A 21547-nucleotide genomic window follows, 5' to 3' on the forward strand; every position below is an offset into this window, starting at 1 on the left:
AGAGGGGTCTGCCCACTTGAAGGGTCACTGGCCGATGGCCCCTGACTGCTGATTGACTGCGAGGGGTGCCTGTCATGTGGCCTTGCCCCTCTGCTCCAGCCCTCACAGCCAATTAGAGGTGAGGGGCAGGGCCACCGGGGCTCCTTGGCCAATCAGAGTGCAGGGAGAGCCCACTGTGTTCTGCCAGTGAAGTAGCTGCCAGGCCCCCCGTTCTGCCAGCAAAATTGGCAGGCAGCCATCTCTAATTCAGCAGGTCCCTATTTATAAGTAGACACAAAAATGCTGCTGAAAAGTGGGTTTGTGGAGTATCCATGCCAAAACCTGCAGCTCTTTCAAGAAAGGTGAACTGCATTAATTCTGCATCAACTAAATCTGTGGGTACCTATATTGTATTTGCCTATGTACAGATTACTACAAAGTCAGTGTTTTCAAATGTATCCCTCACTCTTATGTGTTCAGGGAGAACAGGGTCGGATAGTAAGTTGGGGGGGGTGAACGAGCTGCAGGGGGAAGAAGTTGGGGCAAAGGTACCACCTGACCCGCCCTATTCCCCCCCCCCCGGCTCCCCCCAAGATTTATTTTTCCATATTGTATAAGTGGGAAGAGGACAAATTAAGGCAAACTCTGAATAATTAGGTTGTATACCTGGGAAATTATAATTTATACATTTTCCATATGTAGAATCTAATTATTGGGGGACTGTCTTATATTCAGGATAGTCTTGTATTCAAGTAAATAGAGTGTTGATACACTTGTTAATTTCTATCTATAGTCAGGAGCCATAACTTTTGAGCATAAGTTTGAATATTTTGTACTAAAACTGGAAGAGGTTTAACTACTAAAATTGAGACGATTAAGTTCTGAGACATGGACATGCATCCTCACATAAGGAACAAAATATTGGAACTGGCTATAATACTGTCTTGGGTGAACAGGCTGGAAAGAGAAGATGCATGCTTGGGCATACTTAGTATGCTGAGCTTTTATAAGCAACTATACGCTGTGATCATTTGGGTGATATGCTGATAAAAGATGTCTTAATGTCTAAATTGTCTAATAGATTGAAACATGAAATCCTTAAAAATAGTAAGGAAAAGATTCTGTACTAGGGCTGCGATCAAATTTTCAGCATGACTTGGAGTGTGGACAAATGTTCAGCTTCTCCCAGCATAATTTTGCATTGGATTTGTGTACTGATGTAAATTATACAGTTCAGGAACTGAGAAATAAGCAGTGGTTTCCAGATGGTAGATGCTATTACAACACTTTTTGCCATTAGAAGAGAGGGACCAGGTAACAGTCTGATTACTTTTAACAGATGCTACTCTGGGATGGACACCGACAGATGAAACCTAATTTAATTAAAATTGCACTGATTATTTCAGAGGTAGTATTTCACCCAGTTGTCTGTTTTACTCAATTCTGTGCCCAGGTAAGACTGATTACACCGGTGGAAACAGTTTTGCTTGTCAATGTCCTGGTCATACAAAGATACTAGGGCTTCAGTCCTGAAACTTGCTCCACATGGGCAGATCCTAGCATTTGTGTGAAACCCCAGGGAAGGCAAAATATTCACTCATTTAAATACTTTGAGCTTGAGTCTCTACAGACTATACAGGCGGGACAGAACGGGGAGGAAAGGTGAGGGTGTGGCGCTCTATTCCAAAGAGCAACACATGTCCTCAACAAACAGCAGGGGGTCAGAGGAGGGGCAGACTGAAGTGCTCTGGGTTAGAATACAAGGGAGCCTGGGAGGCGGGGGGTGGGGTGGGGTGGGGTGAGGGGGGGGGAAGGACTTAATGGTGGGGGTCTACTACAGACCACCCAACTGGGGGAAGAGCTGGACCGGGAATTCTCAGGTCAGTTCGCGGAGGCAGTTAAGTCAAGGGACACGATCATCTTGGGTGACCTAAACTACCCAGACCAACCTGGTGGCCTTCTATGACTGGGTTACAAAATCCTTGGATGCAGGTGTCGCGGTGGGCGTAGTCTTTCTGGACTTTATAAAGGCCTTCGACACTGTCTGTCACCCCGTTCTCATTAAAAAATTAGGTGACTGTGGTGTCGATGCCTACACAGTCAGATGGGTCGCAAATTGGCTGGAGGGCAACTACTTGTGACTTTGCATGTTATAAATGAAGCAACTTAAGAAATGCTTTATTTGAAGTAGTTAATTTTTTAATGCCACTTTAGTGAGCAGTAGAATACACTGAATCAGAACTGTCCAACTTCTAAGCATGAAGGAGCTGTACACCATATGGGCAGGTCACAACAGAATGGACCATGGTACCCCTGGGGTACGTGATGCACAGGCATTCCCCACTCCCCTCCAGGAGGCACCTCACCCTGAGCTTCCTTGCTGCCCCAGGAACTGCATTGCATCATGCTGCCCTAAGGCAGGAAGAGCAGCCTGAGGAGGAAGGGAGAGCGTGGAGATCCTGGCTGCTGCTGCAGCTGTAGTGACACCGGGTGGGAGCCTAGGCACCACAGATTAACCCTTTGAAGATTGCAAGTGGCCCATAGGCAGCCAGGTGGACAATCCTGCATTGCACCATAAATCCAAGACTGGTTTGCTGTATAGTTTGCAGTTTAAAAATATGACTGTAAGTGTTTATTGTGGCTGGGAGCTTTGAGAAGCTGTTTTTGCTGCTGAGAAAAAGAAAGCATTTGTACATAGGAGGTGAAGAAGAGTTTCAAAAGGCTGAGTTTGTCTTGGCAGTCAGCCAGAAATTCTACCTGCAAATGGAGAATAAATGCAGTACCTTTCTTTGTATTATGATTGGTTAGCAAGAAGGCTTTCTTGATATACTGTCTTCTCCTCAAATCCTCCTAATTTTTAAAGTCTATTAGATTGGACAAGCTGGCAGAGTTAATCCTATCACTCTGAAAATTATGGGGAAAAGAGAAATTATTTATCCCTTGGGAAATAATGGAAGTTTCTTTTCTGTATTAGCAATGGAGTCGGAGCAATGGCTGTTGGTTCACTTTTTCTTTTTGGCACTACCAAAAGCTCAGCCCTTTAATTTCTTAGCTGTGTGTGGAAGAGGCAGCCTGTTGGCAGGCAGTAGCACTTCCTCCTTTTTCTTTGCGTTTATCTGTAAAGTGGGATATGGGATTTATGCAAGGATACCACTGCCCTCTACTGAGAGCTGGGGCTGCATGTGTTTCTGTATAATTGTTCCTTTTGCTGCTTCTATCTGTTTTCAGACATTTTCTCGGTCTGAAAATCCTTTGCAATTATTTTTGGAATTCTAGACTTAATGCTACAGTACAGAAATGTAGAGAACTAATGACAGATCAGACTAATGCTAAGTTTTACATACAGAATTTTGGCACTACTTCAGAATGAGTTATGAAACCTGAAAACAACAGGTTAAAAATTAAGGTTTATGAGGACAAGTCTCTTCTAGATCTGGTACGTGCTGGAAACTAGCCTCAGTTCTCATGGCAAAATTTTATTTAGGGATTTTGGTCTGGGTTGAGATCACGCATCACTCTGTTGTGACTTCTTTATTAGTCATCTTTTTCCTAATCCAGCATTTGTCTTTATTGAGTTTTGGTTATAACTTTACTTTCAAACCATTTTACTCTGTGCAAAGATGAAAGCTGTTGGGAGTTAAGGTTGTAACCAGCTTTCTGCTATATGCCTGACTTTGGTCTCCTAAGTCTTTTGGTTTTGTTCATTGTTATGAGGAAGGGTGATTGTGCCCGAAAGCTTGCAGACCACTTTTTTCCAACTATTTAGTTGGTCTAATAAAAGATATCACATTTACCCAAAGAACCTTGTCTGCCTGTGTCCTTAGACTAAGATGATTACAACCAACACCCCAAATATCAAAAACCTGTAACAAGTGTAAAGCAACATTGTCACTGCATGAAGGAGCTATTTAATTTGCATAATAGAGCATTAGGCTGTACTAAATCCATTGATGTATTAAAAAAAAAAAAAAAAAAGCAAATCTCTTACAAGGCAGAACATAGGAAGTGCTACCCTATGTCTAAATATCTGGGAATATTAAAGCTCCAGAATGACAGCCTCTCAACTGGCACCAAAGACAACAGAGAAATTCCTTACACCTCTTGAGAAATAGTAGTATTGTTTTATCCCCCGCTTGCACTGGTGGAAAGGCTGACACAAAGGTAGGAACAGTGGTGATTTGGTCCCAAAGCCTTTTCTCCATGTTCCATCTTAGCTAATGTATGTGAGGCTTCTCTCATAAGATTTTTTTTAAATCCCATCCGTTATCAGTGCATCAAGATTTGTTCATTCACAAATCCAAATGACCATCTACTACCTGCAAGCAAATGAATCCAGAAAAAAGCAAGGGGGTAGAGATCTGGTGGAGGTCATGAGACTCCAATAGTAGTAGTAGGCACCTGTGTGTCTCAAGAGACAATAGAAGTATGTCAAGTGAGATATCAGCTTGTTGAATGTAATCCTCACTTGAAAATGAAGTGAAGCTAGAGCGGGGGCGAGCAATTATTTTGGGTGGAGGGCTGCTTCCTGAGTTTTGGCAATCCATCAAGGGCTGCATGACAGGCAGTCAGGGCAGATAAATATTAATTTTCTAAATTTTTTAGGGGCCCCATGGCCCAGATAGAGTGGCCTGGCAGGCCACATCCGGCCCACAGGCTGCATTTTGCCCGCTCCTGAGCTAGAGTGACCTCACCAGGAAACACAAGCCTGGGCAGTGTATATGGAGACTCAGCTGTCCACAAACTAGTGTCCCCCTCTGGGTCTTGCTGGTTTAATCCAAAAGAAAAGGAGGTGCCAGTATGTTTGGAACCATCTTGGCTGCAGGAGCTGCCAAAGCAAAGGAAATCATCCGTTTGTCCAGGGGCTTCACTCCTAGAGTGGCTACTGAGTGATCAGGGTTAAAGAGACTCCCTCATTAAGATAAATGTGTCAAAAGGCAAGCATAGTATGGGGGCTACTGAGTGGCAGAGTTAGGCAGATGAAAGGTGAAGAGTAAGCAGAAAGTTACAGTGAGAAATGAGGTTCCCATGGGAACTAATGGGAAGGACTTAGAACGGGATCACTGAAGGAAACAATAGCAGTTAAGAAATCAGTAATGCAAAGGAGCCACCAGGATTAATGCAAAACAATGACAACAAAAAGCTAAGCAGTGTGCAACAAAGGTAATTTAGGCCTTTTTGATGAAGCAATGTAGCACATTAGATCAGTGAAGAAAAGCACAAAAGTCGGGAGGAAACAGCAGCAGAGGGAAAGTAGGCATGACACTTCCATTCTCTCTTTTTTACAAAGATAAGGAAAATAGGGAAATAAAGTAGCTTTTCTCCCACTTCGAGGGTACTGCTAAAGAAAATGGCAGAAGGGAAGACTGTTAGACATTGTTAGGGCAGGGGTGGCCAACCTGCAGCACACAAGTGGCAGAAGGAGAAGATGAGCCTGGCTGCAAGTGGTGCCCTGATGCACAATGGGGTTTTTTTTTTGTTTGTCTGTTTTTTTGTTTTGTTTTTAAGCTGCCCTACAAGTAAGGAGGGGGACAACTCCATATTATTTATTAGTCTGAACTTCAGGACTGTAAGAAGATCCAAATCCCTCTACTTGGTCAATTGTTTAAAATTGCTTTTCATGTCAGAGGTCAAGATGAAAAGGAATAATTCATTTAAACATTTAATCTGATATGACGATAAGAGCAAAGGTCTCTTGGTGTTTTATGATCTTGATGCTTTGAGAGTTTTTGTTTTGTTGGGCAGGGGGCATCTTGAAAATCAGGCTGCCAGAACCGAACGATATTTTTCACTTAAACGAAAGGGGACAATGCCAACTTAAAGTGAAAACTTGATGCTTTGCAAAATAAGATGCATCTGAAGTGATTTCCATCAATTACCTCAGGGTACTTTCACATGTGCCTGAGAAGTTGGAGAAGGAAAGACATGTCTCCCTCTGCTCAATATTTTTAGTATGATGCTTGGATTAATGAAACAGTATAATAAAATATATAACAAAACACTACAACTTCCAGTGCAGTGCTCTGATAATTAAATTCCAGTACCTGAATGCCCCATGGAGATATGTGCTCCACCTGTGATAGAAAACTAAAATGTTTGCCTGTAAATATCCTGTAGGTCTACTGAACTTTCCTTTTCCTTCTTGGGTCTGGCAAAAGATTTGCAGCAGAAGTCAGTGAGGGTATGGTGAAATCTAACCTTTGTCTTCATCTATGGAAGTAACAAGGACACTTTCTAAGGGGTAGGGTGAACAGGGTATTTCTATTCCTCTTCCTATTAAAGGGGTATCATTCTCTTGAGCATTTTTCCTAATCATTTTTAGTAATTTACCTTAGCAGCTTTGTTGACCCTAAGGAAATCTGATTTTTCCCTCCTTTTGGTTCATTTCCACCAGTGTTGCAAGCATTGGAAAGCTTGGCATAGATGGTTCAGCAGCTGGTGCCTTCACATAACCATGTGTCATGTAACTCTGCTTAGAGGAGGTCTAAGCAATACAATGTTAAAGTCACTTGTAGTACTTAGTAATCCTGCTATATTAGGTCTCCAAATGTTGTTTACACCTTTGGAGGTAAACAGGTATTCGCCTTTGTAACTGTATGCAGAGGCACGGGAGCTATTTACAACAAAATTAAACAACCTCAGTGGTTGGGTTTGTTGTTTTTTTGTTTTGTTTTATAAAGTGTTTCTTAGGGTTGCCTTGATAAAATGCAAGAGAACAACACATGAATGCTTGGCAAACCCAGACCATAATCTTGAAATAGGAAAGAGATGAATATTTATAGAACACTTTGTGAATGAAACATAGATCTAGTTCTCCTTGTTTGGGTATTCCTTCCCTTTCCTCTTTCAATTGTGAAATGCATACAACCAAAGGTTACTATCAGTCATACGAAGCTGAAATTTTCCAGTGATCAACATAGGCTGATGCAAACAGCAATCTTGAACAAAGGGTAGTGTAGACCAGGTCCATAGACCTGAACCTTTCCCCCTCCCTTTGGTATGTTACAATTCTGAACTACTGTTAGAATTTGACCTCTCCAGCTCAAGTCCATTTCTCATTTAACGTACCTGGCCAGTTGCCAAAGCTCTTGTTGATTAATTTGAGCCATTTTTTCCCTTGAAGAAATACCCAGTCTAAAATCATCTTATTGGAATGAGAAGCCATTTCCAAAATGAGAAATGTCACTCAGAAATTGGCGGGAACCTTGCTTTCACTTCTCCATGAAATGTTTCTTTGAGGTTTTGTAAAGCGGTTTGAAAGGGTTTCACTTTGGGTTGCTCTTGCTTGTACCAAACCCAGCTAGGAGAGATGCTTGGTGAACAATACTTTTATTCCTTCAAAAGGACAAGGGCTGTTTACATTGCAGTCTTCCCACAGGGGGAGATCTGGGGGAGGGGGGCGGCACTGGTGCATTTGTACCTCCCCCCCCCCCTTGATTCCTGCTCCTTCCAAAGTTTAAAACCAACAGCCTGGCAGTGGTAGCAGTATTTCTAGTCAGGCAGTGCTGAAGGAGTCAATTGACATCATGGCTCATTATAATTTACCTGGACCCTTCTAAAATCTTAATTCCACAGGCATTAACAACCCTCTCTTCTACGTAATGGTCTTCATGTTGCACCGATCAAGATAGTCTTTGTTTCATAGATGTTAAGGGCTGGAAAGGCTTACAAGATTATCAGGTCCAGGTCCCCCCCTCCACTTGGGCAAGAAAGACTGCTGAGATCAGATGACCCCAGCAAGGTGGGCATCGAGACACTTTTTGAAGATCGCCAGGGTGGGTGACTATACTGCCTCTGGGGGGAGCCTGTTCCAGACCCTTGGCACTTGACTTGTGAAGAAGTTTTTCCTTGTGCCCAGTCTGATGCAATCCTCAATCAGCTTGTGCCCATTATTTCTTGTCTTTCCCTGGGATGCCTTGGTGAAGATGCTTCCCCAGGCCCAGATGTACACCCCTAATATAGGCTGCCACCAAGTCCTCTCTGAGTCTTCTCTTCTCCAGACTGAACAGTCCCAAGTCTTTCAGCCTCTCTTTATATGACCTGCTGTCTTGTTCTGCAAGTCTGTTAGCTGCTCCTAGTAATGAAACTCTCTCACACCCCTGCAGGTTGGTTTTGTGTGTTTTTGTTTGTTTTTTAACTAATTCCAATTAAGTTATACTTGATTTTGCTTCCTTAAACTGCGAAATCCAGCCCTAGGCCCCTGGCTTGTTTCCATTTTAAGTTGCGTAATCCAGCTGTAGGCCTTTAGCATATGAGTAAGGCTTCAAGTTTATTCTCAACGGGAATAAAATGTTGTTTTGTATGTGATGAGGCACCTCACTGCCTGAACCTCCCTCTTCAAAATTCTAGGTTGATCCATACCTTCTCAGGACTTGCTGTCCTCACCTTTTGTTGTTGTTATTGTTGCGATGGAACAAATGTGTTGTTTTTTTAGGGGTGCACCGATAAAGCCTTTTTTGGCTGATACCAATTGCCAATGTTTAACCAACCATATGGGCTCATGCTGATCTGATAACTGATATCTAGTAATAGTGCAAGGCATTTTAAACTACTGAGCCCTAGAGCACATCACTGCTTCAGAGCTGGTGGGCCCTACACAGCTGCCAAAGAGAAGCTGCTTTTGCAAATGTGCCCAAGTGTCCAACTAAGCAGAATGTCCCTCGCACAGTGCCTTACGTGGCCTATGTACAACCCACTGTCTCCACGGCAGTCCTGATACCCAGGCCCCTGCTGTGCGTGGTTTGTTGTTATCGCAGTGGCAGCAGAAGGTAATGCCCCTTTATTGCTGAGTGTGGTGCCCTGTGCCATCGCCCCTCTCCCCCCACTGCTCATTGGGACCTGTAGTCTACTGTGTGGGCTCTGGCCAGCGCCTGGGTGCTGGGACCAGACTATGCTCAGCAGGGTACTCTGGGTATATGGCCATAATTATTGGCTACAACAATCAAAACAAGCCAATAATGTCATTTCTCCTTTTATGAGTACGATAGGATAGCCACCCAATAGATCAGTGCACCCCCAGGTTGTTTTTTTTGGAACCTAAGGAGGCTTGTTCAGTACTACCAGCAAGACGCTGCCTAGCCAGAGCAAAGCTATCAAGGTGCTGAAATAATCTCTGCAGCCCTCAGGCATCGCTCTAACTGCGGCCGCCTCCAGAGCGGGTTGGGGTTGGGGCTGAGGCTGCTTGGAGGGGGCGCTGCAGTTGAGCATCCCTTGCGCCCCCCCCCCCCGTTTCCTATGCAAGAAGACGGGATCCGCATTGCAATGGGGCATCAGGGGACCCGCCAACGCTCCCAGGCGGGCTGTTCCTCGCTCCCTGCGAGGAGAAAAAAGCAGGGCTGGAGTGGCGTCACCCCAGCGGCCCACGTGCGCACCACATGCGTCCGCCCGCTTCCGGCTTACGAGCAGCGGGGACACACCGGCCCGCCCCGCCCCGCGGCCTGGGCGGCCGCCGAGGGGCGGGGCCTCGCCCGGCAGGCAGCCAATGAGCGGGGACGCTCCTCACTTCTCGGCGCGGTGACGCGAGGCCGGGGGAGCAGGTAGAGGTTCGCGCCGTCCGGCTCCGCTTGGAGCATCAGATGCCGACCCGCCCAGGTGACGCGGCGGGCTGGAGCGGGACGGGACAGGTCAGGTCCGGAGCCCCGCGGTCGCTGCCGGGGCGCCCGGGACAGGCAGCCGGCTCCGGGGGGCGCGCTCTGCCGTGGGTCTCGGCCCCGCCTGCGGCTGGAGGCAGCCGCTGGGCTCCGGCCCGGGGAAGCACCGGCTCTTGCTTGGCAGCTCCTGTTTCCTTCTGCCGCCGAGGGGCGCGGGCGGGGGCTTCCCGCGCTCGCTCCGGGCTCTGTCTAGGCGGGGCACCCTCGGAAGGAGCTCGGGGCGGCCCTGGGTGAGAATCGCTGGGGGCTGGACGGACCCCGCGCCCTTAGGGCAGCACACCGTGGTCACACTGACCCATCACAACTGGGAGACTTCACTTCCCCCCCCCACCCCTTGCCTGCGCACAACTGGGAAACCTGACAGAGAGGGCTGTACCCTTCTGTAGTTTGACACTAGTCTTCTGAGCCCATATTTAACACATTGGGAATATTTTGCTGACTCTTAACAGACTCTTTTTGCTCATTAAATATCTTCCATTTGAATTCTTATAGGTGAGCTGATCTTTCCCTTTAGAGGGACCTAAACTGGGACCTTTCTGTTTAACTTAAAAGGAGAGCGGCAATAAAGGTAGCGTACTATGATGATTGCTCAAGGTTTTTGGGGTTGGTTTTTTTTTAAGCATAGGTTGCTGCATGGCTTGCCTTCCTGCCTGCACCCCAACTTCATGCTCTCTTTCTCTGCTTCCATGAGCAAAGATATGTTGATGCACACACAATGCTTTGTAATGAAAGATAAACATGCATTGCTATCAATATTTAAAATGAAAGGTGGAGAAAATCAGTTTCCCCGAAGCTAACGATTAGGTAGGGTACCTGGTACAATTGGAATGCAAAACTAGAACTCTCGGTTCAGAGATGATACCTTTTATTAGACCAACTAAGAAATTGCGAAAAAAATCTTCTGTTGCAATTTTTTTTTCCTTTCAGTTTCTTAGTTGGTCTAATAAAAGGTGTCATCTCTGAACTAAGAGTTCTAGTGTTTTTGCATTTCTTTTTCTCAGACCAACACAGCTACCAAATACATCCCTGGTACAATTGGGCTACTCTGCTTAACGCATATGAACTTCTTTGGGGAGAGAACATGAGGAAGTGTCTCGTGGTTTCACATGTCCTGGAGGAGTTTGGGGTGATGCACTCATTGCTCGTGATTGGAGCAAAAGTTAAAAGACTGCATTTGGATTTCACAACTAGAGGAAGTTTAGTCTTATGAAGACAATAAAGTGCTGAGTGCATAGGAAGGAAACCAGAAGAGACTATGCAAAGAACTCCAGCAAACAAAAGCTTTCAAGAACATATTTGCCTACGCTTTTCGGGTAGCTAAATGGGACAAGGGCATAAAGAGTAGCAGGAGGAATATTACTAACTCCCAACTGTATGTGGCGATATTAAGTCCTGTGTAGGTCTAGATTAAATAGTTGTAGATGCAGTTGATCACTTCCCTTGGAGCCTTTGGGTAAGGTTGATATAACATGAAATTCGCCTTTTGGTTTACGTTTCTCTCGCCTACTGGAAAGGTGAGGGTGAGGTTCATGTGTTTGTGACGGGTCATTCATTGTTTTCTCTTGGGTCTTAGACTGTAACGGTGACACTCCAGAAATTAACTCTGTCTATTGTAACTTTCTTGAATTCATTAGCGAAGACTAGGCTGCATTCCATATTTTCTGTTTAAAAAAAAAAAGAAAGAAAAGAAAACTAACTCATCAGACTTGACTTAACCTTCGGTTGTGATTGGATGCATTCCAAAGGAGATAAGAGGAGAGACTTGTCATCTCTGTTTAAAGACCTGGCCACATGCTTACAGGCAGATATCAAATATTGCAGCAATGTATCATGCCTCTTGAAAGGCAAGTTGCAGGCTCCCGTGACAATGAGGATGGCAGGCTACCAAATATACAATCCGTTTGTTCTTGGGAAAACAGTCCTTCACTTTGCTTGAAAAACATCAGGTCAAGCAGTCTAAGGTGAGGGTTCTTTGCCTCTAAAACAAGGTCCACTTTATAGCAAGCAGTTATACAAATTGACTTGTTTACATATGTTAGGGTCCATTCTGGTGTTTTTCCTTCATTCCTTTCTAACTATTACTGTTTCTCTATGCCATACTTGTACCTTAGGGGTTGGGTTTATCAGAGATGAATGTGAGACCCTTAGTGCCCTTTGCAAGTGCTATTGAGGAAAGCATTAATCTTCAGTTTCACTTTGGTTACTCTTAGTTTGTAAACACCAGATCATTCACTCTTCTTCTTCCCCTAATAATGACATTAGGAAACGCACAAAGTTATAAGGTAACTAGAGTGAGTATGAAATAGAATGGTAGCAGTAGTAACAATATGTAGGGCCTCCAGAAGTGGACTACATCCTTCTAACTACTTACCTGATTCAGTGCACTAGAGTCAATTAACCTGGTACAAGAATATAGATCATGTCTATACTGTTTCCCTGCTGAGCCCAGGACCACTGCTAAGAAACAAACTCTCTCTCTCATGCCACATGGTGTGGCAACTGGGCAGAGTAAATGGCGTGCAGAGGCCTCCTGTCTTGGGAGATCCTGACAATGGTGCTGGGTGTGTGTTTGGGGGCCCTAAGCCATCTGCTGTGCTTAACTGGGTTTGGGAGTAGGCAGGACTTGTATTTCAGTAACGTTCCTGGCCTTGGCAGGGCAAGTTATAGATGTAATCATGGTAACTCTTCTTTTAATATGTAGGTGGCCAACTTACGGTACATATGCCACAAATGTCAGAGGTGGCCTCTGTGTGGCATGCAGCGGATAGGGCAGAGATTGGAGTGGCATTCTGGGAGGGTGTGTGGCTAATTTATGCCATACCTGTTAACAAGGTTTGCACATAATTATCTAATATGCTTTCCAGTTGCACATAGTTTGTTTTAAATTAACACTTAGAAGTTATATTGTTGCATGTAGGAAAGCTTCACTTGCTTATTATGATCTTTGTTCTTTGGTTTGTTTTATGGCTTGTAGCCTTGGCTTTGACCTCACAAGGTAGATAGTCCCAAGTTATTTAGAAGCAATTGCAAAAGGGTTTCCAGGGAATGCAAAGTGCTGTAAGAATTGACATTGGTAATTTGACTGAAAGCATCTGTTCTCTGACCCTTTGGGAGTGGTTCATCAGTATGATTTCTGCTGGGAAGCTTGTGTGGGTGGTGCTGTGTTTTTTATTAGCCATGAAAATGAAGCCTTGGCCTCAAGTAATTGTGAAGTAGCCCATTTCTGGTTTGCAAATATCAACTCTGTTGTCTTGCACAGAGCCTGCTGAGTAATTGTATTCTGCTCCTTCAGCTTCTCCCTGATATCCCTCTGTTGCTTCATTTTTTTTTTTTTCCCCCTCATCTTTTTTAAATTATGCTTGTATTAATGTAACACCCACCATTAAAAGTTGCAATTAAATGGCTTTAACATGTGTGTGCATAAATGTGCACAACATGCTCTGATTAGTATAGAGTGCTCTTTTATGAAAAGCATAGTATGAAAGTAAGGTGTTTGCCTTATGAAAGGTATATGTCACTTGAGGCTTTGAAGATCAGCTTCATGCAGCAGCAGCTTTAGGGGCCTCCTTAGTTTTCATTTTTAGTTTCTGGGAACCCCACTTTACAAAAAAAATCTAAAATCCTATTTAAAGGGACATCTCTGCATTCTGGATTTGTGTGGCAGTGCCAGGGACATCTGCTAATAACTCAGTTCAGTAATGTCTTTTGTTGAATTTGATGTGGTTTAAATAAACATGGTCTTTTCCTGTTTTCTGCTGTGGCTTGCAATGTAATAATTCTGCCTGACCAAGGCATAAGGGTTTACTGAGAGCTAGGAAAACTTCTTTCAAATAGGACTGAAGACTTACAAGAAGGGAATTAGTTGGAATTTTCAGTCTGCTATTCACTTCTGTGGTGCAGAGAAACAAAACTGAGGAGCTGGGGTGGAGGAAGTGTATGAGGTATCCTTTTAAACCAACCTTTGGTGGTTGGTGGGGGGGTGCTGTGCTGCAAAAATGACAAGCAAAATCAGTTACCCAAGTGCAAGATTTTTGTAAGGCTAATGCAAACTGTTGGAAGAGAGCCATGGGATTCTTACAACAGTTATTTGAGAAGAGTGTAAAAGATGAAGGATAAGGGTTTGCTTTATTGGTGGTCATGAAGTGGGAGAGTTTGCCTATGTATTTCTGGTATGGGCAAAAAGGAGTTGCAGGGGTGGTTCTTACCTTGTAATAGATCAACATGGGACAATTTGCTCATTCCCACCCGCATCCCCCTTTTTTTTTTTTTTACTGGGCAGTCAAAGGGAGACAAAAATGGAAAATGTCAGAAATGAGCACAGATGACAAATCTAAGCTTTATTGCTAGCTAATTCCTCACTTTAAAAAAAAAAAAAAATTTTATTTCTACAGTAGCTGCTGCAATGGCAGGTGAAGACTGCAATCCTGTACGGAATCGCCGATCGGGCACCTCTTCTTCAGCATATGGGGCCTCTGAGAAGGATGAAATGCAGAGGAGAACTGAGGGGGAGAGATCGTCCCAAACTTCAAGCAATGGTGACGTTGTTTTGTGATCCAGGGCTAGCTGCATCATGGGTTCCTAATGTAGTTTTACTTGGCTGGTGACCCCTATGATCTCTTTCCAGCTCTGCACTGGGAGCCTGTCTAAGCCCTCTATACCATGGGTGGGCTAGTATGTGGGCTGGAGGGTCACTTAAGGAGTTTTGGTGAGCTTTTGGGGGTGGGGGGGTGAGGGGGTGGGTCATGTCTCCAGTTGGTGCTGGTTCCATGGGCAGAGACATATAGATAGTGGATAGTGGCTGTGCCCTGGCCCCATGCTGTCACTGCTTTGCGGTCCCAGCTGCTATTCCCTGCCTGCCTGCAGCCCCATCCCATTTGCCTGACTGAGCACGCCCTGTTTGCAGGGGTCCTGGGCTGGCCTTTATGGAGACCCCACTCACCACTCCTGACACCCCCTAGCAGTAGGTGTGGGGCAGATGGGCCAGGGTGCTTGGGCAGTGGGGCCAGGTCTAGCAGCAGCAGCCAGGCGCCGTGAGCTGCCACACCAGGGGCTGCCGGGAAGCTGAGTCTGACCGCCATACCACCCCCTCCCTGCTGTGTGCCTGGGGGCAGTAGGACTGGCTGCACGTGCTGTAGCCAGGGCTCCCCTATGCTTGGGCTGGGTGGAGCTGAGGGACCTGCTGCAGACTGGATATAATTACTTGGTGGGCCATATCTTGCCCACCCATGCTCTATATTGATCAAAATTCTTTAACAGGAGTTCAGGACTATAGTCAGGCCCCACAGGTGTTTCACTTTAGAGCTGTGACTGGAGTGAGCCAAGAGTGTCTTTCTAAGACAAAGCATTAGTTTTCATAGAAGAAACAAACCTAAAAGCAAAGCAGTTTACCACTACAGTGTATATACAAGTCCTGCGTTTAGGATGGAACAATCCCATGCACGAGTAGACTCTGGGGACTGACAGACTAAGCAGCAGCTCTGCAGAAAAGGACCTGGGAGTTGCAGTGGACAGTAAGCTGAGCATGTGCCAACAGTGTGCCCTTCTTGTGAAGAAGGCTAATGGCATACTGGGCTGCATTACTAGGAGTGTTGCCAGCAGATTGAGTGTAGTGATTATTCCTCTGTTTGGCACTAGTAAGGCCACTTCTGCAGTGGTGTGCAGTATGCGCCAACTACAGAGAGGATGTGGACAAAATGGAGAGTCCAGTCCAGCAGATGGCAATGGTGAGGGAGCTGGGGCACATGACTTCTGAGGAGAGGCTGAGGGAACTGGGCTTATTTCTTCTGGAGAAGAGAAGATTGAGTGCGCAATGGCAACAGATGCCTCCTGAGTCTGGGGGGCAGCAGCCAAAGGGGGGGGTCCCCCCCAGTGGCCAATCGCTGGCCCTGGAAGTGCTGACAAAAACTGGAAGTGCTGCAAGCACTTCTCTTGGCGCCCCCACTCCCTGGCCAGCGAGGGGCAAGCTCAGGGGGGGCATGACCCCCCCCCCATACCTTCCCTATATGTTGCCTATGTTAAGGGGAGATTTTAATAGCAGCCTTAACTGCCTGAAAAGTGGTTCCAAAGAGGATGGAGCTAGACTGTTTTCAGTGGTGACAAATGACAGAACAAGGAGCAATGGTTTCAAGTTGCAGCAAGGGAAGTTTAGGTTGGGTATTGGGAAGAATTTTCTCATAAGGAGGATAGTAAAGAACTGGAACAGGCTACCCAGAGAGGCTGTGGAATCTCCATCCTTGGAGGTTTATAAGACCTGGCTAGATAAAGCCTTGACTAGATTGATCTAGTTGGGGATGTCCTGCTTTGAGCAGGGGGTTGGGCTAGATGATCTCCTGAGGTCCCTTCCAAGCCTAATTTTTCCTTAGTTCCAATCTGTACATCTCTTACCTGAAGCATAGCTGGATCTGGTTTATCCACCCTGTCCCCCAATTCTGGGGGCTGCTTTCTGCCTTTGTCTCTAGATCTAGAGCTGTGGTCATCAACCGGTTGATCGTGATTGACTGGTGGATCCTGGAGCCTCTTGAAGTCGATCCTGGGCTGGGGGTGCTAAGCATGTGTGCGTCCACTTCCCCCAGCCCAGCAGGTCAGTCAGTGGGGGAGGGAAGTGGTGGAGGTGCGAGGGGGCATGTGCAGTGAAGCTCAGGGCACAAAGCCCAGCCTGCAGCTGCAGCCACCTCTGCCATGCACAGATCAGGAGGCATGTGTGCCCCCCCAAATGCAGGGCAGTACCTGTGGCTGCAGGTAAAGAGTTGGAGCAGGCCCTGCACAGCTGAGAGCGGCTCATCTGGGGGGGTGGGGGGATGTCATGCAGCCTGAGAGGGCAGAGGGGGTACATGCCCCCGGATCTGCGCATGCAGTGGGCTGGGGCGGGGGCATCTCCAGGCTCTTTCCAGCTGGGCTGCATTCAGGCTGGGCAGCTGCAGCAGTGGCACTGGAAGTGGGGTCATTGGGGAGGGGGAGGGTCCCATAGCTCCCCCCAGCCTTCGCTCCCAGTGGCACTACTGAGCACAGTGTGGGCCAGCTGTGGTGGGAACAGCAGGGCTCAGCCTTCCCCCTACCCCCCGGCCAGGGAAGGTGGGGCTGCAGCTGTGGTCTGGAAGGCTGTGCTGGGCTGTTCATGCTGGCCTGGCCTACGCTGCGCTCAGCACTGCAGCCACCTGGCCTGAGCACACCTGGTTGGAAAGAGCCTGGCACTGCCCTGGCCCCAGCCTGCCCCGGCCCATGTGCAGATCCGGGTGCACCCCCCCTTACCTGTACTCCCTGGATGAGCCCCTCGCGGCTCCGTCGGCCACCCTGTCCCGGCTGTGCAAGGCTTGCCCCTCCCTCACTTCCATGGCGCGGGGCAAACGAGGCCCCAGTGGTGAGGGAGGGAGTGGGGTAGGGCTGGGGCTTCAATCTGCCCTGCCCTGCCCCGCCCCTCCTCAGACTTCATCAGTGACTTGGACAAGGGAGTCAAATGTACTCTGTCCAAGTTTGCAGATGACACAAAGCTATGGGGAGAAGTGGACACGCCGGAGGGCAGGGAACAGCTGCAGGCAGACCTGGATAGGTTGGACAAGTGGGCAGGAAACAACAGGATGCAGTTCAACAAGGAGAAATGCAAAGTGCTGCACCTAGGGAGGAAAAATGTCCAGCACACCTACAGCCTAGGGAATGACCTGCTGGGTGGCACAGAGGTGGAAAGGAATCTTGGAGTCCTAGTGGACTCCAAGATGAACATGAGCCGGCAGTGTGACGAAGCCATCAGAAAAGCCAATGGCACTTTATCGTGCATCAGCAGATGCATGACGAATAGGTCGAGGGAGGTGATACTTCCCCTCTATAGGGCGCTGGTCAGACCGCATTTGGAGTACTGTGTGCAATTCTGGGCGCCACACTTCAAGAAGGATGCGGATAACCTAGAGAGGGTCCAGAGAAGGGCCACTCGTATGGTCAAGGGCCTGCAGACCAAGCCCTACGATGAGAGACTAGAGAAACTGGACCTTTTCAGCCTCCGCAAGAGAAGGTTGAGAGGCGACCTTGTGGCTGCCTGTAAGTTCATCATGGGGGCACAGAAGGGAATTGGTGAGTATTTATTCACCAAGGCGCCCCCGGGGGTTACAAGAAACAATGGCCACAAGCTAGCAGAGAGCAGATTTAGACTGGACATTAGGAAGAACTTCTTCACAGTTCGAGTGGCCAAGGTCTGGAACGGGCTCCCAAGGGAGGTGGTGCTCTCCCCTACCCTGGGGGTCTTCAAGAGGAGGTTAGATGAGTATCTAGCTGGGGTCATCTAGACCCAGCACTCTTTCCTGCTTATGCAGGGGGTCGGACTTGATGATCTATTGAGGTCCCTTCCGACCCTAACATCTATGAATCTATGACTTGCCTGCTGGGTGCGGGAGGTCCAAAAGTGATCTCCAACCTAAAAAGGTTGAAGACCACTGATCTAGAGACTTGTATGCTTCATTGCATGCCTGTCAGTCCCCAGATTTCTCGTGATCCTAGTCAAACTGGTCTATAGTGCCCTGGGTTGGTGGTAGGGAACATTCACAATTGATTGTCTTGAGTGTTGAAAAAATTCCTGTAACCTGGGTTGTTCTTGACATCCTTATGGATGTGCCAGCTAGCTTCCAGCATTCAGGTAGCAAACAAGGGCTGTGAAACTTCTTACTAGGGAAGATGAGAACAGTTTTGGAAGCTTCAGAGTAGTGTCATTATTTCACCTTTCCTTTTTCTCAAATAATTCACAAAAGGAGGAAAGTTTGAACAAAAGTTTCTTTGCATGTTTGTTTGTAATTGGAAGGAAGAACTTGTGTAGCTTAGCATTTGTGTGTATATGTGCGCACATGCGTATTTTAAAGAAAAAAAAAAACTAGGCTGATGGAGAGCAAATTCTGACTTTTTTTCAGTGGCACTATTTTTATTTCTAATTTAGCTAGATTACAATCCTGATGGGTGCTATTGTTAGAAATCTGTTTCAGTAAACATAGAATCAATACATACTAACGAAGAGACTATGGTACTATATGTACTTGAATACAAGCTGAGGCTGTTTTTCCCCATTCAGCATTGTGGTGGGGAGGAGCTCTTTATCTTACACTTGCATACAAGGAAGCCTCATTAGATACATTGTCTGTCATTAAACTGCTGCCAAAAGCAGCATGTGCTCAGTAATGGAAACCAACTATGAAGTTGATTTAAACGCAACCAACATTGAGCATGACTGTAAAACACATGGCCCATACTGGGCAAACATACTGATGGTAATCTACCACAGAGATAAGTTATTGCAGCTCATCTAAATAAGATATATGGTAGTGCCCATTGCACTCAGCACTGACTTTTTCTTCAAGGCATGGTGATCCACTACATAGAACACATTTTTGAGTTTCTCTTCACTCCCACAGGTGAGCTGTGCCTTTGTTTCCAATTTCCAATTGTTCCTGTTTCTTCACCAGTCTTTAATGTCTGGCAAACATCACCAAATGGCACCCCAGATAGTTCACCCAGAATCCATCTGTTGCCTCCTCTCTCAGCCTGTTGCATACGATTAGTATGGCCCTGCCCTCCATGAGGTGGAGCCAGACCAGGTTGTCCTGCACCTCATTTACATACAAATTTTTGGAAGATCCCAGGACTCATGACAAGAACATCTGCCTGATTCGGATGGAATTTGCAGGGACAGTAGCTCCTTCTGAGGCCATGAAGCCTGCCAAGCTTCAAGGACATAGATGCAGGGGTTTCTGAGAAACTGCACCTCAAATACTTGAAAGCAAAACTTGTGTCGTGTGTGTGTGTGTGTGTTAAAGCACAGCAGGGTGAAAACTGCAGGGATGGTAGCCCCTGCTGAGGCCACAAAGCCTGCTGTGTTTCAAGAAGATGGATCCTGCAGGGGTTTCTGAGAAACTGCTCCTCAGGCTGCTGACAAGCAAAACTGATGACATGGGTGACAGAAAACAGGCCAGTTCAAACAATGCTGCCTTTTATGCTGTCTTTCCATCCCTCCCCCAGAGCACTGGGATTGGAAGGGACCTCAGGGAAGGACCACAGTCACTGGCCAGCTACATGGTCAATATGAGAGCACTCCTTCCCCCCTCCCCTCTCCTTACGTTCTGTTTCCCTGCAGGCAAGCCCTGCTTTAGTTTCAAAACTCAAAATGTTTTGACTACCCTCATTTTGTTTTTAAGCCCTTCGTTTCAATTTTGCTGTTTCAAGCTCGAAACGAGTTGAAAGAGCTTCGAAATGAAACAGCTGGCGAAATTTTGCACAGCCCTATTGGTTTCCTACCCTGGCTGTTCCCAAACTCATAAACATATGCAAGGTCTTTGCAGAGGCCATAATGCTGTGAGCTACCTGGAGTCAGAATATAGGGGATCATTTCCCACTCCTTAACTTAGTTTGGTTTGTCTGTTTCTCCACACCACTTTTTTTTTTTTTTTTTTTTTAATCTGTGAAGATTTATGTATCTTTTTCTTCCTTTCTCCTATACATTCTCTTTGTTCTTTTGAGAAGCTGACTGGAATTCTCTTCGTTTTGTATCCTCTTCCATTTCCTAGTGCTTCTGTACCTCAGCAAAACGCAATGCATCAAGGCTGATTGAGCCACACAAAATAATAGGGTTAAAGAAATGGGGATGATGTCAACGTGTTCCAGATACAATAGGTTTTACAATGTTCCACTTGCACAGTTCTGGTATTGCTCCACAGGTTGCTTGCGAGCCTTATAGATGACTTATTACCTGTACAAAGAAAGAGGATGCTGTCTTCAGAGTACCCATCATTGGGGTGAGAGAGAGAGAGTCTTCTCCCAAAGGAAGGGAAAGATCTAATGTACTCCTTGGCTTTTTGCGTATGAGCATTTAAAGTTGTTGGGTTTTTTTTTTTTCCTTTAATGGGCTTATTGTAGGAGAAGACTGGCTTATTCCATGCTGAATTCCAACACTGAATAATTTGTATCCAGGTTTCCTGCTGTGGATGTTCAGTCACTTCAGAAATATGAAATAGGTGTATCAATAATATTTGCATAACTGACTGGAGCAGCTTTTCTTCTGTCTGCTGAGAGAGATGAACAGGATTTATTTATTTATTTATTTATTTTTGTCACCTGATCCATTTATGTCTACATAGTAGATTTGGAATCCGGCAAAGAACTGTGTGGTCATCCACAAATACTGATGTGATATTTGGATTCTTTTTCCAGCTCTTTCTTCAAGCGAGCTGCAGCATCCTGCTCCGACAAATAATTGGAGTTGGGTCTAGAATGGAATCAACAAGTACTCTTAGAAGAATGCCCTCTGTCAAAACTGTCTTATTTGGGTGCCTTGGTTTATTAAGGCTACGTTTAGAGTGTTGTAGCTTTGGTCTAAGAATTATGCATGAAGCAAGGATTCTTTTGGAGTGATATCTTTTATTGGACCAACTGTATAGCTGGAATAGTTTGACAAGCTTTGGAATGGAGAGCATTTTTCAAGTCATTTTAAAAGCCTGTCTAAGTGTATCTGAACTATACAGTTAATCTAATTGGTCTGGGACAGACATTCTCATAAACTGGCTTGACCAAAATCAGTTAAGTCTGATACTACATTCCACCAGGTTTATCTCAAATCAGTTTCAGCCATTTTCAAACGGGTTCTGTTACAGGTTTAAACTGATTTCTGATCACTGGTTTATGTGTAATGCCTGTTCTTGGATGTAATGCTCTTTCCCCCTGCTCCCTCACCACCCCAAAAAAGCCCTTGCTTCTCACTTGGTTTATTAAGAGCATTCTCTGCTATCTATTTAATATATAAACATGGGAATATACCCAGGAGTAATTTTGATCAATAATATTTTGGTTTTGGCCAACACTGGATGTTACCAAAGGTACCTGCCTACCAGAATGGGTACAATTTTAAAAACTAAATGGAGAGATGTTTTTTAAAGACTAGAGACAAAATTTTTGCT

The 21547-nt window shown here is 45.8% G+C and overlaps 1 protein-coding gene across 5 annotated transcripts in view; it reads left to right on the forward strand.

The window, feature by feature from the left end:
- Positions 1-9468: 9468 nt before the first annotated feature.
- SOAT1 (sterol O-acyltransferase 1) overlaps positions 9469-21547 on the forward strand; it is a 36934-nt gene continuing 24855 nt past the window's right edge. The window contains exons 1-3 of one of the 5 annotated variants that reach the window (XM_019500248.2): positions 9469-9567; positions 10119-10194; positions 14018-14161. In XM_019500248.2, coding sequence (XP_019355793.1) covers positions 14029-14161 — 133 coding nt within the window. In that variant the 5' untranslated portion in view covers positions 9469-9567; positions 10119-10194; positions 14018-14028. Of the gene's footprint in view, positions 9600-10118; positions 10195-14017; positions 14162-21547 lie in introns of those variants that run through there. The other 4 variants (XM_019500250.2, XM_019500249.2, XM_019500251.2 and 1 more) reach the window with 4 other exon arrangements.

Source organism: Alligator mississippiensis, chromosome 5, assembly GCF_030867095.1.
Source record: "Alligator mississippiensis isolate rAllMis1 chromosome 5, rAllMis1, whole genome shotgun sequence".
NCBI lineage: Eukaryota > Metazoa > Chordata > Crocodylia > Alligatoridae > Alligator > Alligator mississippiensis.